Source organism: Peromyscus leucopus, chromosome 12 (genome assembly GCF_004664715.2).
Source record: "Peromyscus leucopus breed LL Stock chromosome 12, UCI_PerLeu_2.1, whole genome shotgun sequence".
Taxonomy (NCBI): domain Eukaryota; kingdom Metazoa; phylum Chordata; class Mammalia; order Rodentia; family Cricetidae; genus Peromyscus; species Peromyscus leucopus.
This window is the reverse complement of record NC_051073.1, coordinates 46563963-46580547: the sequence shown is the minus strand read 5'-3', so window position 1 is coordinate 46580547 and position 16585 is coordinate 46563963. Positions and strand designations below refer to the sequence as shown.

The 16585-nt window shown below is 40.8% G+C and overlaps 1 protein-coding gene across 9 annotated transcripts in view; it reads right to left on the bottom strand.

Moving 5' to 3' along the window:
• Positions 1–571: 571 nt before the first annotated feature.
• The window catches only part of Bbx (BBX high mobility group box domain containing), a 246912-nt gene continuing 230898 nt past the window's right edge, over positions 572–16585 (bottom strand). For 8 of the 9 annotated variants that reach the window (XM_028867474.2, XM_037209718.1, XM_037209719.1 and 5 more), the window contains 3 exons: positions 11446–11643; positions 9232–9415; positions 572–6393 (listed from right to left, as the gene is read on the bottom strand). In XM_028867474.2, the coding sequence (XP_028723307.1) occupies positions 6306–6393; positions 9232–9415; positions 11446–11643 (470 nt within the window). In that variant the 3' untranslated portion in view covers positions 572–6305. The remainder of the gene's footprint in view (positions 6394–9231; positions 9416–11445; positions 11644–16585) is intronic. The other variant, XM_028867477.2, reaches the window with a different exon arrangement.

The following is a 16585-nucleotide window of genomic DNA, read 5'->3' as shown; positions in this document are numbered from 1 at the left end:
CATTTGGGATTTTGTATTTGAGACAGGGTCTCATTATATATCCCTGGCTGGTTGGATCTGGCCTGAAAGTTAGATTGCCTGCCTTCCCCCGCCTCCCAAGTGCTGGAATAAAGGTGAGCACCACCACATCCAGCTCCAAAGGACTTTTAAATAAGACAAAGTTCAGGAATACTCTACTTATTCAGTTTGAGGTCTGAGCTTTTATGGGTGGCTATTGCCTACATGATGTAACTCACACAGTTTTATTAGACAGAATCCAAGGCAAGAGTATGTCAAGCTCCCCTAATAGTTCTCATCCCAAATAGCAGCTTGAAGTGAATCTTCTGTCTTCCATTGGCCTCCCTTTCACCTTCCACCCTCCACATGAGGGGAGAGCAGTCAGCACTCCTCAGACAAGGGTCAGTCTCAGGTGAACACAGGGTCAGTCAGGGGAAACCATTAACCGATGTTCTGCAATAGTTGAAGAATCCTTTATTATTTTCTCTACCGTTTTTTAGTGGACATGGTACACTGAAGGCACATACTCTATGGTTGGTAGTGTGAACATAAAGAAATGTATTTGAATAATATCTTTAAAATATTTCAAATTTTTATTAAATATTTTTATTGTTTTAAGATCACAGTTAAAGTACTTTAGCATGTTATACACATGACTTACATGTGCAATTTTTAGAAATATCAAATTAGGTATAAGATTTTGAAGAAATTATATAAATGTGTATATTGACTTTTACTACACATACATCTAAGAAAGCAATAATTCTGTTGTACCATTAACTGGAAATCATTTATTACATGGCATGTTTACACCAACTCTAAAGAGAACCAAGCCAATTTCCAAAGCAAAATAAAATAAAATAAAATAAAAATAAAAATAAAACAAAATGAGCGAATCAGTCATGCTGAAACTGTCAACAGACTAAAGACCTGGGGTCAACTGAAGCTGTGGTTAATTTATGACATGTAAATAAGCAATTCAAACCTATGACAACCAGGGTATAACCTGGTGTGTGGACTCTCAGGAGGTTTCATCAACCTTTTGACAAATTCCTGAGAGTCAGAGGCTTGCTTAGTGCTAATGACATGAAAATGTGGTTGAGCAATCACTAAGCTCAAGGTCCCCAGGCTTCCCGACCCTAGGTTCTGCTGCTCCAAGAGCCGAGGCACTAACGTGAGGAGTCAGGAGACAAGAGCAACACCTTCTGGCGAGCAACAGAGAAGTCAGTGACATTCCATGGAACATGAGTGTCTCTATGATTTAGGTTAGAGCTTGTGAGGTAAGATTCGTGTTGTGGGTGGGTTTGGAGGCATTCGATCAGATCCTTGTTACCCAGTCACCAGTTCTGGCCCAAGTTATCAGAAAATCTTTGGAAGTAGTAGTAATGTTCACAAAAACTAGTTCTGTGCATGAAAATCAATTTGAAGGCATGATCAGTCTGACCACTGTCTGCCAAGAAAAAAAAAATCAATCAATCAAACAAACAAACAAACAAAAAAAACCAAAGCAAAACAAAACAAAGGCCACAGAACTTTGAACTACAAAGTTCCTCCTGTGACTTTATCAGTAAAAATCACACCACCACAGATAGAATTTGGTCAAAAGAGGAAACTTGCCCCTCCTCATAATGTATAGTAATATATTTGAAGGAAGGGGTAGCACAGAGAGGTGCAGATACACAAAGAAGTCAAACGGATGTCATTCACTTCTGTTGCCTCTTTGTTCTGAAATGTAAGAAGGTAATAACGTCCCCACTGTGAAGGACAGTCCTTCAGCATAGAGTATGAACGAACGAAGCTATCGCTTCCAAACACAAGCAAAGTAGTCCATCAAACAGATTCATGGTTCCGTGAACTACACAGCTGCTTCTGTTTTCATTACACACATGTTGTTAGTTAATCTAAGTAAGACTTTAACAATCCCCAAACTCAAATAAAACCAAGTCCAGTCTAACTCTTTGGGAATGCCTGTATAAACAGAAACATCTAATTAGCAATTAGTACACTTTGCATAAAGTGCAAGACAAGGATGTGTGGGGAGAAACTAAATTCAATTTCCACCTAGCAGTCACTCCAAACACTTGAACAGGTCAAAGGTGATAAGCACTTGCTCCTACTGCTCATTTCAACAAGAGGATGTTCTCTCTGGAGAAGCCGGTTTGTGAAGTCCAAACACTGCAGTGGAAAATCGTGGCACTGAAGGTAGAAGCGAAAGACAGACTTACTGAAATAACTTTGGAAGCCGAGGTAGCCCATGAGGATTGGCCTTATCTGAGGGCTCTGTGGAGCAGTGCAATCAAAGGTGAATCTCAACAGCATCATGTACACCCCAACATTTCCCTTACAAGTGGTAATGCCAGGCCTCCCCTGATTTCCTTCCTCTCCCCGAGGAAGCGGCGGTGGTGCTTCTCCTCGTTGAATGGGTGCTGTCCTCCAGCCTCCAGCTGCTGGTCTTCAGAACACTTAGGACACATACAGTAGTTTAGCAGGCAGCATGGTCCCACTGCTTCACATTAACATCAAATGCCAAGCTTGGAACAGAGCTATGTAGTATTCCCCACCCCACCCTATAAACAAAACATGTCATTCAGTTTTCAGCTAATGTCTGTTCCATAGCAATTTATAATTTGCTTGAGATTTTACATTGGTGCAAACACTTCCGTACGCTGAGCCAAAGACTGCAGAGTGCAAATACATTTTTTATGACTTAGCAAAGCATCTGACTTTAAGAAAACAATGGGGAATCAACACATTGGACTCCAATCTCGACGGGTTCAGATGCTCCTTTGCACATACAGTGTTGCCATCATTTTCCCCTAGTAACTGTACAGGCAGGAAGGAGAATAACAATGATAATATGGGAATTATTTCAGCATGGCTTCCAGGCAACATCTGATAAAATTAAATAATTTCTAACACTTGTGGGAAAAGGCTGCCAGAATGACAAGATCACTCAGGAGGGGATTGAATGAATGAAGAGTTTTGATCCACCATCTGAGACTAACCTAATTTGGGGACAAGAACCTATAGTTTCCAATGTGGCTGTGGACTTTTTTTTTTTCCTTTCCCCTGATCTCATCTACAGTAACCAAATAAACAAAACTTCAAGGATGTCTTACAGTATTTTTTCTTTCACTCAGCTTAAGAGCTGCAGATTTAGTTACTATAATATACTCTGGACACTTCAGAATTACATTGGAAATACCAGAATACCTAAAATAAATAAAAGGCTACAGAACACTGGAAGAGTCCTATGTCTGCACCTGAGACAGAACCTCCCACTCCATCACTGCAGAGAAGGGCAAGGACAACTTTCAAAAGGAGATTTATATACAGGTTGGAATCCAGAAATTAAGGTTAAAAGCATAAATACTGACAATTTCAACTAAATGCAAAGTGGTTTCAGAAAGATATGCTACAACAATTGAAAATATAACAAAGCAGAATATTGTATTTTGGTTTGCTTGAGATATACATAAGGTGCAACGACTTGTTTTCTTGAGGATGCTATGAGACAAATGTTAGTGTGGATGGTGCTTGCTGGCAGATTGTAAGTACACATCAGATGGATACAGTGATACCAGTTTCCAGAAGGAGAGAAGTGAAATGAAGATGCTGCTGCTAATGCAGTGGAGTACAACGTAACGGACTGAAGGATTTGTGCTAACAAATGTTACCTGAAAATACCAACACCCCTCTCCAGCAGATTCGGGGCAAGAGAAGCACAGCTACTGAAATCAAGACCTCACTCAGAACTATAAAGCTTTGCAGGATTTCTGCTACTCTTGGTGCCTAATCACTTAAAAATTAAGCACTTCTACAAAAAGGTTTTGTTGTTGTTTTAAAGTATCTGAAAACAGTCATATCCAGTAAGTCCCTCCCATCCCCACCCTGCCTAAGGGAAAAGCCACTGGGGTTCAGGAAAAGCAGACCAGGTAAGATATTAACCACGTAGAAAAAAAGTTCTCTCTTGTTTGCTTCGTTTTTAAAAAAGGTCTCAGGAATATACAGCAATCTCTTAAGGGACTCTAGTGAAATGTACTCGGCAGACTGAAGGAGGGTGCTCTGGCAAAAATAGATCTATTCTAACGTATTCTAGAGAATAACAAGTTAGTACCATTGTCAAGATGCATGTTCTGCACCAATGCAATTGTTGGTTTTCTACTTTTGTTATTAATTTTTGGGTTTTAGCTAATTATCATGTTTAAAATCACTGCTAACAAGTGGTCCAAAACTCCAACAGCCACCAACATCAGGACCCAGCAATTTCCAAACATTCACTTTTTTTGTTTGAAATTTAGAAAATATTATTAAAACAGTTATAGTAAAAATAGTATTCTAAAATCTGGGGCTATTCACTTGATTTATTTCTATGTGAATGGGGTTAAGCTATACCTACTGATTTACTTTTTACTCTTTCCTGGTTCCTCCATCCCCACAATGAACATCAGTTTTGGAGGACACAATTTTAATACTCTGCTGCCCTCCCTACCTGCTTTGGAAAGATAACAACAAAACAAAACAAACCTCTATCTTTTTCTATTCTGTTAGTATTGTTGTACATATTTTCCAGCACCGGAACTGAAGTAATATCTACAACCATGAGAAGCTAGACCTAGACAATATTAATAGAGTCATTTTATATGGCTATTAGGTCAAATTACAATTAGAAAAAAAAATCATTACAATTCAGTCAAGTATAAATAAGAAAGCTAGATAAAACCATGTAAACTGTCACCATTTAGAGATCTAATTCAAAAGCTTCAAATTCCAGCTAGGACTATCAAAACTCCACCTGTTTGAAAACTATTAAAAATTATTGCTGGGATCTAAAAATTAAAATTTGGTAGTTTGTGCTGTGATTCAAGAGTGGGGAAATACTTTGTGCTATGGAACAAATACCCTGTAAAATCTGTAGCCTCAGATTAATTTTGATGTATCACTTTGCATTTGTTGCTAGGAAACAAGACACTGTGAACGTCAGGTGGTTAAGTCAATATGTTGAATGTTGTAAGCCAGTTAATCCACTTGGCACTGGCATATGGTTGGTTTTATGCTTAAAAGCAACAAAACATGAAAAGGAAACAGAAACTTGTAGGTGGATCTGACTGAGAGGCACACTTCAAACACCTCCCCCCTCGTTTACTCAATACCTCCTCAACAACACAAACTCCAAATGGCTCCTAAAACCTGCGGTGCCTATTAGGCCGTGCATAGCAATTGCAACCCGTCCAGTCTGTCTGTGATGGATGTAAAAGGTCTGAAGCTCCAAGTCCATGTGAAGTGAGCATCTTCAATGTGTTTAGAATAATGAAGTAATACTAAGGTCACTTCTGAATAATATTTTTGTCTTTTTTTTGTTTGTTTGTATGAACGATCCATCGGTCACTTAGACCCCTGTGTAAAAATAAAAGAATCCTCAAGGCATGAAAACATCAGTAATCTGTAATCTGCAGGATGCTTCCCCTGTCTGGGAAAATATTTGCCACAATTTGCCCCAAGCAAATTCTTCTTGGTCACTCAAGGCTAAGAAAAAATTCAGATTGTAAGAATTGTAATAGTCTCTTTCTCGATCTCAAAATCAATCAATCTCTCTCTCTCTCTCTCTCTCTCTCTCTCTCTCTCTCTCTCTCTCTCTCTCTCTCTCTCCATCTCTGCCAGCAAACTACCACTACCATTCTGGTGGCAAATATAAAAGTGCAGAATATATGGACCACAAGGCCGAGCATACACCGCTAACAATGGTACGTCTGCCTGACCATGCTGCTTGGGAGTCTCTGGTACAGGCTTTTTAATATTTATTCTACAATATAAATGTAGGTATAACCTATTATATAAACCATCTTAGAACTTAAATCTTCATGTACAAAAGACTAAGAATATCTAATAATAACTAGTGCAGTGCGTCAGGGTTTTTTTGTTTTGAAAGAATAACTAGGTAATATATGAAACTAGTTTCACACTCTCTGGTTGGTAAAAGAGATGCTGGATGAGCTACAGTAAAGGCAGCCTTTTACCAAGTTATCACTGGTCACCATCAAAAGCCTTTCTTCCATGCAAAGCAAAGGTCCAAATCACTTTGCTTTTGCTCAGTATCACACAGTAACACTGCCCTCAAAAACTGTGGCTTCTGAAACAACAAATGGTCCCAGAATGCTAAGTTCTGCTTCAAGTGATTCTGGGCCGTGTGGGGCAGCAAGCACTTGTCCGCAGTCTGTACTTCCCACCACGTGGACTCGCCAGCATCCCTGGTAAAGACAAGGCTAGGGTAGTAGGTAAAGCACAATGTTTTACAATTAAAGGGCGCTTCACTGGTCAGCGCAAGAAATAAGTACAGGAGCCTGTGGCATTTCTTTTGGCTGTCCATCATGGGTGAGCGAAGTTGACCTCTGACCTCTGTAAAACAAAAGGGGAAAAATCACTTATTAAGGGTCTATAATCTGAGATAAGCAAGGACAATGGGTGGTAAGAATGTTCCAGTGTTATACTCAACAGAAATTAATAGCTACTCAGTCAATTAAATCTGGTTTTGTCCTTAGAATTTGACTTTGCTCCTTTCTTTTCCTTTTCTGAAGAGTTATCCACTGCCCCTCCCCATACCCCCTAACAATATACTTTCTTCTTACTCTCCAAAGCTAAGGCCTTCCACTCTGTAGAAATAAAAACCTAAATGACAGAGCTGAGCAACTCCTTAGGACATGGAAAACTTTTGGCCAAGAGTGATGGTCTGTGGGAACACCTTCCTCTTAATTCATGGAGATTTTAAATGACACTTTCCTGTTCTCAATGTGCCCAAAGAGGAAACTCCCCTATTTTGATTTGTAGTCTCAAGGAAAATTTCTTTTTTCTTTCTTTTCTTTTTTCTTTTTTTTTTTTTTTTTAGTTTTGGTGCCTGTCCTGGATCTCGCTCTGTAGACCAGGCTGGCCTCCAATTCACAGAGATCCACCTAGCTCTGCCTTCTGAGTGCTGGGATTAAAGGCGTGTGCCACCACTGCCCAGCTCCAGGCCCATTTCTTAGGGTAGATAATAAACTTCAGTTCTCTTGAAGAGAAAGAGACTCACACTGAACAACAACAGCAACAAGAAGAACAAAAATAAACAACAAGAGGCAGTGCAAGCCTTCTGTGACATCTCACAGGAGCATGGAGAGAGACTCTCAGTGACGAAATCTAGCACTGACACTGCATTTTAAATGGCAAAAACATCCAGCCCAATACTTGGGCCAAAATCAGTACACAGAGGGACAGCTCCTGACAGAGCTGGAGAACTCAGGGAAATGTCCACTATTAGGATTGAATCTGTGCCAAAACACAGCTGATCTTTCACAATTTTGTAGGTTTGGTAGTAAAAAATACAGTTCCTGGTTATAAAAATCCTATTCAAAATTTTTAGTCCTTTCAGCTAAGTTTCTCAACCTAAGAAGCCAGGGGTGAACCAACAAACCTGCCGTGCCCAGACGAGCACACTCAGGCTGCCGCTGGTCTGGCCTGCACTGCCCAACATACCACGGAAAACAGCTGACGTGACAGCAGTGTTCCCACAGGTTTCTCCTTCCAATAAACTTTCAATAAACAAAAGTGGCAATTTTAAGATGTAGCACATGCCTGCTTTCTAATTATACCCATATTCCTCTTGATGTCCAAAAAAGAAAATAATTCTGATACATGGAACACTTGAAGATATACAAGACGTATTGATTTGTTCTTTCAAATATGGCTGCTGCCAAGTACTAACTATCCAGTATGTTTAGCTCTTTCCTCAAGAAAAGTGGACTTAAAATGCTGGTTTGTAATCTTTATGATTGTCTAATTATATTTAAAGATGGAAAAGAACTTTAGGAAGTAATGGGAAAGGAAGAACGGAAAACAGGGAAAAGTGAAAGAACACTAACATTTGTTAGGCCAATGGTATAACTTTAGTAATCGATGCTGTTTTTTCTAATGGGAAGGTATAGAAAAGTCTTCCACATAGTCTTTTCTATGCCTACACAGCCAGCCAGGCAGCCATACATTCACCTACTGGTAGAGGAGCAGCCACCTAAGCCACAAGGAACAAGGCCAATGTTTTGTTTTCAAAATAAAGCGGGAGGAGACGTAACATCAGCAGATATGGTTACAACTACAGATGCCGCTAGTCTCAGGACAGTCTGTACACAGGCGCCTGAGGCATGCCAGCTGCAGCAGTGAGGCATCTGGGAGAGGGGACTAACCGCAGGGACAAGGAGGAGGACCAGCGGTTCACCAGGGGATGCACAAAGGCAAGTACGGCCTAGCCGGGAGGGGACCAGCATTTCCATGAGTTCGAAGCACGGCTGTGGAGGGCAGGGCAGCCTTGCCCACAGTGGAAAGGCTTCCTTGGGTTTTCTGCTGGTGCAAGTGATAAGTCACAGGAGGCTGGCTGGCAGGACAATGATGCACAGCTGACTGTAGAAGAGAGGGCTGGCAGCAGTGAGGCGCCTGCAGTCTTTTCTGAGCCCTTTATTATGGTTCCCACTGAGGTGCAAGTGGAGAAGCGTCATCTCTTTCACAGGCTTAGCAGACCTCCCAGCAATGTCTGTCAGCCCTCACTCCCCAGCAGGAAGCTGCAGAACCCAAGTGGAAAGGAATGTGGCTTCCGGGAGACAGCCATCGGAGGCTGCTGCGAGGAGCCCCAGAACTGACAGGCAAAGGGCCATGAGGAGACAGAGCTGCCACCAGGGCCTTGTGGTCATGACTCCCACTGTGATGGATTCTTATTCCTCTAGAACTGTAAGTCCACATAAACCCTTCCTTCTAGAACCCAACTGCTAGAAGTTGTCTTGATCATGGAGTTTTACCACGGCAACAGAAAATTAACAGATATAGCCACTCACTCCCAATTTACACAGAACAGATGCTGGGAGTGAGAGAGGGTAATTATCATGCTCGGGATACTGTACTGTCCTCCCTCCACACCTCTGCTTCAAGATCTGACTCAGAATGTGTAGATGATACTGCTTCTCTACTCACAGGAACTTCATAGAAGTCAAGCTTAGTCACAGGATACTACAGCATTCAAGATAAAATACTTGGTTGCCATTTTCTCTCCTGTTCACCACACTGTTAATTCACATATATACTTTGCAACAACTCATCTAAGTACGGGTGCCCTTGAACTCAGTATGAAAGCCAGAAGGTGGCGTGTAAAATGCAATCACTTCTGAAATGGTTGGCTGGTTTCCACACTGCTTCCTTCACTCCTGTTGGGCCACTCACCTGTGCACATTCTCCATGGCTGCAACCTCAGCCAGTGCAGCGAGGCTGAAGAATGCAGACACAGCAGGCATTTCTGGAGTAGTGCTCCGTGGCTCCTCAACCGTATTGTGTGGGCAATCATCACCGCAGTATGTCTCGGTTACTTTAGGGAGACTCCTCTGCAGTTGCTCCTTTGGTTTGTCATCTGAAACAAAGGAGAAATCCATCACAGGAGGAACACTCAGAGCAGGGTACTGAGAGCACTGTGCCAGTGTGGAGAGTTCTCTTTCCTGTCCGTCTCTGCTACCCTCTGAGTAGCAGAGCTGACACACTCTCTTCCTCCAAGGTAACAAAGCACTCTCATTAAACTGGATGGCAACCTCCTACTCTTGATGCCGCCCTAACCCTGAAGAAAAGGTGTGTTTTATTCACAAAGAATGGGTCAGTGTTGGGGTGAGAAGGAAAAAAGTGAACTGTGATCAAAATAAAACCCAAGAGACTTCTGTGATGGTTATGCCCGTCTCAAGAGGCCATAGCATATACTGTCACAGTAATGAGGGCTTAGGGTCTAATGCAATTCTAACAGGCAGAATAGACTGAGCTCCCATATTGTGGCTTTGTTCAAAAGACCTAATGGAACAAAGACAAAGGACTTTCTGGTACCTATAAAAAGACAAAGGAGAACACTTTCTGCATTATGCAAACATTGTAGGAGAGAGAATTTTTAATATTATTCAAATATAGAAAACAACTGATAAAAGATACAACTGTCATAATTAGGACATAAAAGTGGCATACTGTTTTCCTATGTAAAAAGGGAGTCTCTCCTAAAATTTCTCCTTTTTCATACAAATGAGAATGAATGAGGACATAAATGAACAAGGATGTAACAATCTATAAAATGAAAGTTACACATGAAGAGTAGAAAGACCATTTGGGAAAAGGAACCAGTTGGGGTTTGAGGTAGGGTGATGGGAGCTGAATATGATCAAAACACATTATAGACATGGATAAAAATGCCATTATGGCACCTACTATTTTATACAACAAAATATGAGCTAATCAATAATAAAGAAAAATAAAAGTCACATATCAGAATCTAGATTAGAAAGTGAGGAGAGGAAGGACTTGTTGGACCAACATTGAGGCATTGGTCTTCACTCTGACCTCCCAGACACAGAATTCTACCTCTTCAAAGTTTCCCTCTGCTGTGAAACTAGAACTTGAGGTCTGTCTCATGGTTCTAAGAATTATGTAAAAATATAAGACACAAGAAAAGTGCAAATTTAACAACTGCCTTCTATTTCTTTTTTTAATTAATTTATTTTATTTTATGTGCATTAGTGTTTTGCCTGAATGTATGTTTGTTGAGGGTGTCGAGTCCCCTGGAACTGGAGTTACAGGCAGTTGTGAGCCACCATATGGGTACTGGGACTTGAACCTAGGTCCTCTGGACGAGCAGTAGGTGCTCTTAACCACTGAGCCCCTGCCCTCTACTTCTAACTCAGCAAGTAATTCATCTGCATAAACACTGATATTAACCCAAATCAGATCAAATGGAATTCTAGACCTGCTAGGAGGCAACAACCAAGATCACTATGCATAGCTGGCATGGTACCCCAAGATTTTCAGGAGATGTTCAGTCACCATCCTACCCTTTACTTTGAGCCTTTCAGAAAATTCTGTTATAGAAATCACTGGAAATAACAAATAGATCACAAGCTATGACAGGAAGTGGGTAATTTTACTGTTTAGACCAGAACACACGACTTCCAGACACATTCTCGGGCTCCCCTAGTGGTTTGAATTAGCCCTATAGAAAGTTTTAAATATATTTTCAGGTTCCCCAATTCATTGCTTTGAATATCTAATAATCCGACTTGTACTGACATGAATAGAACACCATGAAGTTATACAGACTCGTCTATCAGCTTTCAAAATCTAGGCTCTTCTGGAATTTACTTAATCAAGACTGTTTGGGGAGCAGGACATGCTGAGGAAAAGCCGCCAATACTCCAAAAGATTACCTCTCCTTTCTAGGGATTTAGACACACTTGGAGAAACAGCTATGGCTTTAGAGCATGAAATGGAGCACGTGTGGAGGCCAATACAAAGATGCAGAACAGACAGGGTTTTCATTGAGAAACGGGACTTGGCTTATAATCGCTTGCTGGCCAATGCAGCCATGGTGGATACCTGCTGGCTCTCACAACCTTGACCTAAAGATCTCCTTACCCAAGGTACCTCCTGCTGGTGATACTCGGCCATCTGCAGTCCTGACAAGGTGTGTGATCTTTGTTTTCCTTGCTTTTCTCTTTTGGCTGCCCACCAAAGGTTCTTGCATTGCTGCTGGCTCTGCAGTGTTGGGAATGGACAGGGCATTTTTAACCTTATAAGCAGGCTCTGTGGTGTTTTTGTCTTCTGAAAATATGGCTGAAATAAGATAAACGCATAGTTATACACAAAACCACAAAGCATCAGCACCATTCTGGAAAAGACGTATTTCTACCTACCTGACCTATCTGAATAGAGAATTCACACTTAAGAGTTTTCAAAACATTGACAGAAAAAAGAAGTGAAACATTCCCACAATTTGTTTTCTACTTATTTATATGTTCCTCAAATTTGCATAGGTTTCAGATACATCTCCTTATCTCTCTTTATGGTGTGAAGTATTACAGCCAGGATATCACATCTGACCAGCAAGCACTCCACCACTGAGCTATACCCCCAGCTCCCTCTTATCCTGTCAACTATCTTTGGCAGGCTTGGGTGTGGTAGAGGTGTTAATGTATGTAAACCTTTCACCTGTATCCCAAGAGATCACAAGTCCTGGGTGTGATCAGGGCACCTTTCTGAGTTCTTTTGGGCCAGTTCAATTGGACAGGGTGCTAACAGTTTCTTGTCATTTGAAGACACAGGGATTAAATATGTGCTTCTTAAATGTACATTTACAGCTGGGACATTCACCTTTAAGTACAAGACTGGCCTGAGCAGGAAAGAAAACTGAAAGGCTTACACTTTTCTCATGCATACTGATTTCTCAGTGAGGGTAGGACAGACATTGGTGGAATCAGCATACAAATGAAATCTGAATTCTAGGACAGGGTGAAAATGCTTAATGAGATAATTGAATGAAGCACAGTTCATGGGGAGTGCATTTTGGCACTGTAATTGCAAAACCAATAAATCACTTAATAACACAGGACTGAATTTTCTGTGACTTTTGCATCCAGAGTAATGAAGGTGCATGTCATTAAAGGTTTCTTCGTTAGTTTTGATTACATGGGAATACTTGTCTTACACACTTACTTCCTTAGGCATTCCTCCTTCCCATCCCCTCATTTTGAAATAAAAAAAAAAGAAACATATAGTTACTAGTGTAGTAAACATTAAGAGGTAAATATACTATGGGAGTGGAGAGATGGCTCAGCTCTTAAGCTCAATGGCCACTCTTCCTGAGGACCCAGGTTGGATTCCTAGCACCCATGTGGTAGATAACGAACCCTCAGTAACTCCAGTTTCAGGCAATTCAATACTGTCTTTGAGCCTTGGTGAACATTAGACACACATGGGATACACAGACATACATGCAGGTAAAACACCCACACATTTAGATAGATTTAAAAAACAAAAGCAATCAAGTTTCATGATTGGGACTTTTTTTTTTCAAATGCCAGTGGTTGGCCTAAAAGTTTTGGGCAGGAAAAATGTTAAATGTTCTAATGGCCATTAAGTCTCCTAAAGGTAGGCATAGAAATCATTTCTGATAAAGAAAAGGGAAGACTAGGTCAGGAAATCAAGATTTGACATGACAAAATCTATGAAAACCAAACAAAGAGTATACATTGGATGATGGATTTGGGGGTAGGCACTGACTTTGTTAAATTATGGTGGCGCACACCTTTAATCCCAGCACTTGGGAGGCAGAAGCAGGCAGATCTCTGGATTTGCGGCTAGATTGGTCTACAGAGTGGGTTCCAGGACAGAAAGGGCTACACTGAGAAACCCTGTCTCGAAAAAACCAACCAATCAACCAAACAACAAACAAAAGAACCCCTAAAATACAGTATAAAAATAAAGAGCAAGATAAAGAGGAAAATCTTGTTAAGAATAGCTCCAGGTGTGAGAAATATACTCACTGATATAAATACTCCTATAAGTCTAATTGAAAATTTAATCTAGATTTTTAGAGATTTTAGATGTAGCCTTGTGAAAGGAAGACTACAAATTATTAAGATACTTTGCTGTGTAAATCATGGTCCCTCACCTCTGATAGATACCTGAAATGAAGAGGTTGACTCACACTCCAAACACATGGGAAAATCACTCCAATTATATTGAAATAGAGAATGGACTTCTCTTTGCCCTTGTATCAATATCTCAGTATTGCAACACCATAACTCTGTGGGGACAGGCTTAAGGCAGCAATTACTGATTTAACAATACCCCCAAATACCTATTAAGCAATGCTTCTAAGCACTACTTCAAGCACAGAATCCACAATCAGAAAAAAGCTTTCATATGATTTTAGACCTAGCCCAGGCTCAAGGATGAAATAGTTTCAATAATAGGCACTAAGGCTCAGATTATTGGTTCTTCGCTTCTTAGCATAGACAATGGTAATAAATATTTAACATTAAAAAAAAAATAAAAGCTCTAATTTAAAAAACACTATAATTTGGTTAGAAATATCTCAAAGAAGTGTAATGACTATATAACCTTAAAACTCAAAGCCTCAGTCAAGTTTAAGGAAGTCAAACCTGAATTTACAATGAACATCAAATAATGTCTCCGTTGCATATTCATAAGCTTCAGCTTTGTTGCTTTCTGATCCAGATCCCTCACCTGTCATTCTAGCTGGAGGGAACTCTCCTCACCTCTTTACTGGTGGACCATTCCCAAAAGCACACCAATTTTACTTTTCTACTTCTATTTGAAAAAAAAAAAAAAAATCTAGATCGTGTGATAAGAATGGCAAAGCACAGTTCCAAAGGTGAAAAGTTCACTGTACAGGAGGGAAAAGAGCCACGGAAAAGAAAAGGGCACACAGTTCGTGAGAAGTCATCTGACTTCCAGACTATACGGTATCAGAAACGACAGCCGCAGGCCCCAGGATTCTCCTCATGAACTGCAGTTTGCTAACTGTGGGACCATGCAAGGATGTGAGATTGGGCTAGATTAGCTCTAAAGACACTCTGACCTAAAAGGATGGTTTTGCCACATAGTCTACAATAAGGGTTCTGCCAGGGAAAAATAAGCCTTTTAGTCAGCTCCAGGATCTCAAGTGGGAAGGACACTTGTGCATTAACACTGTTTTCCTCGATTTTCACTGATGAGCATGGAAGTAATTACATTCTACCAAGTAGTTGCTGTTTTTAAAGTCTCTTCCAGATGACCTGGTAGAGACACATTAGAAACCAAAGGCATGGTTGCTAAAGGACCGGGAATGGGAGGAGAATTTGGTCCACAGGCAGACAGGAGGAGGAAGTCAAAGAAAGGGCATCAGTAGCACTCAATTGTAGATGTCAGCCTATTAGGGGAAGGTAAAGAAATAACAAGTTACAGACTAGGTGAACAGGAAGTTTGTGTCACCTATGGGAAGTCTGTGTCAGGGCCCCAGAGTGAAGTTATACTGTTTACCCAGAAGTTTCATCTAAACCGACTATCAGATCTGAAGTAATTATGAGCCCCGTGGATCATTCACACTTGACAAAGGCATGGAAGAAGATGATGTTGGAAAGTTACAGAGCAGAGTGTTGAGGGTTTTGCCTCATGCTTTCACGTGGGATTAAATCCAGAAAATCCAGCCATATATCATGGCTTATGCAAAGGGTCAGCCCTCAGGGAGAATCTCTAAGATAAAGAACTGAGGCAGGTAAGGGAGAGTCAATAAATAGTCGTCTATGACAAAACAGTATATACAGCCACACCAATCCAAAGCAAAACAAGTGAGAGGCAAGGCATGTGGGGCACAAAATAAGACAGCTCAGGGAGAAATCAAGCCCCTCTTCCCCAACCCAAACAAACGGAAATGTGAGAAAAGAAAGGCTTTGACATCCAAAAGCATATTAGTTATTTCTCTTTGGGCTTTTAACTGAACACACAAAATTACTCAAGCACACTGGAACAAGTCCACAGGGCTAGTTTTCACACTCGACAATAACCATAGCACACGTGAAGTGCATCATCTGAGGGTGATAATGCCAGCTTACTCCTGGAGCCACGTTAGGACCAAGGCAGTAAGAGGCTGCTTTGTTTTCCAAACTACTCCCCAAATGTGGAGAGGAATCTTTGGGAAAACAGCCCTGCACTTGGACTGCACCCCAGGAGGCTATTAGAAGCAGGAATTTACATTCCAACTGGGAAAGTCAAAGTTGCATTGAAATCATTATGGCTGCATTTGAAATCTCATTGCCTTTGGTTGGTCTCCCCTGAACTAAAGAAGAGAGAATGAAATGAAGGAGCCAGATCTGGGAGATCTATGATCCTGGGAGACGGCTGGAGTTACAGAGCAACAGTTCCAAACTTAGGGAAAGAGATCAAGTTAGGCTGGGTGGATGGATCACGTCTAAAGAGCTACCTGTACAATAGGCAGCCCCTCTCACTCCTGTAATTGTATAGCACACTGCAAAGAAACTACTCTGATGGAGATTTTGCAGTGTAGCCCTGGCTGACTTGGTATTTATTATATAGTCCAAGCTGCCCCCAAAAAGTTCAAGGCAATCCTCCCACCTTACTCTCCTGAATGCTGGGATTACAGTGAATCAAATGAGGGCTAAAAGTCGACAGATCTGCCTGGAAAAAATGGAACAGTAATGGCCAAAGTGCTTAAGTAGAGAGAATCCTGGTTTCTTCCCTCTTTAATGTTTGGTTTATCTTCAATATTTTATCAGGTGTTTGGGGCTGATAAACCCTCCTTAATTCAATGGGGTTACTATCAAAATTTAATAATAACAAATAAAATAATAATAATAAACAAAAGCCCTCTAAGTGTCACTAAGTATTAACTAACATCATACCATCATTGTTGAATTAAACACCTTTATCCACCACATTCAATGGAAATACAAACAGTGGCCAGGGTAGGTCTTCTCAGTTGACCAGAACTCTTGCCATTTCTAGGCTCCCCCTCTTTTTGATATATGCTAAAAGTAGCCTGTACTATGGTTTCATCCCATGCTTTTCTATAGTTACAACCTGCAAAGCAAAGTTTAAGAAGGAGTGAAATGGCCATAGGTGTAAGACAGGATGAGATAAGGGCCTGGATAGTTCATAGAGTTTCCACAGGAACAAAAAAATGTATTGGGGACTGCATGAAAGTAAATAACCAAAACAAGTCAACTTAAGTTACTAGGAATTTTCTGATGCACAA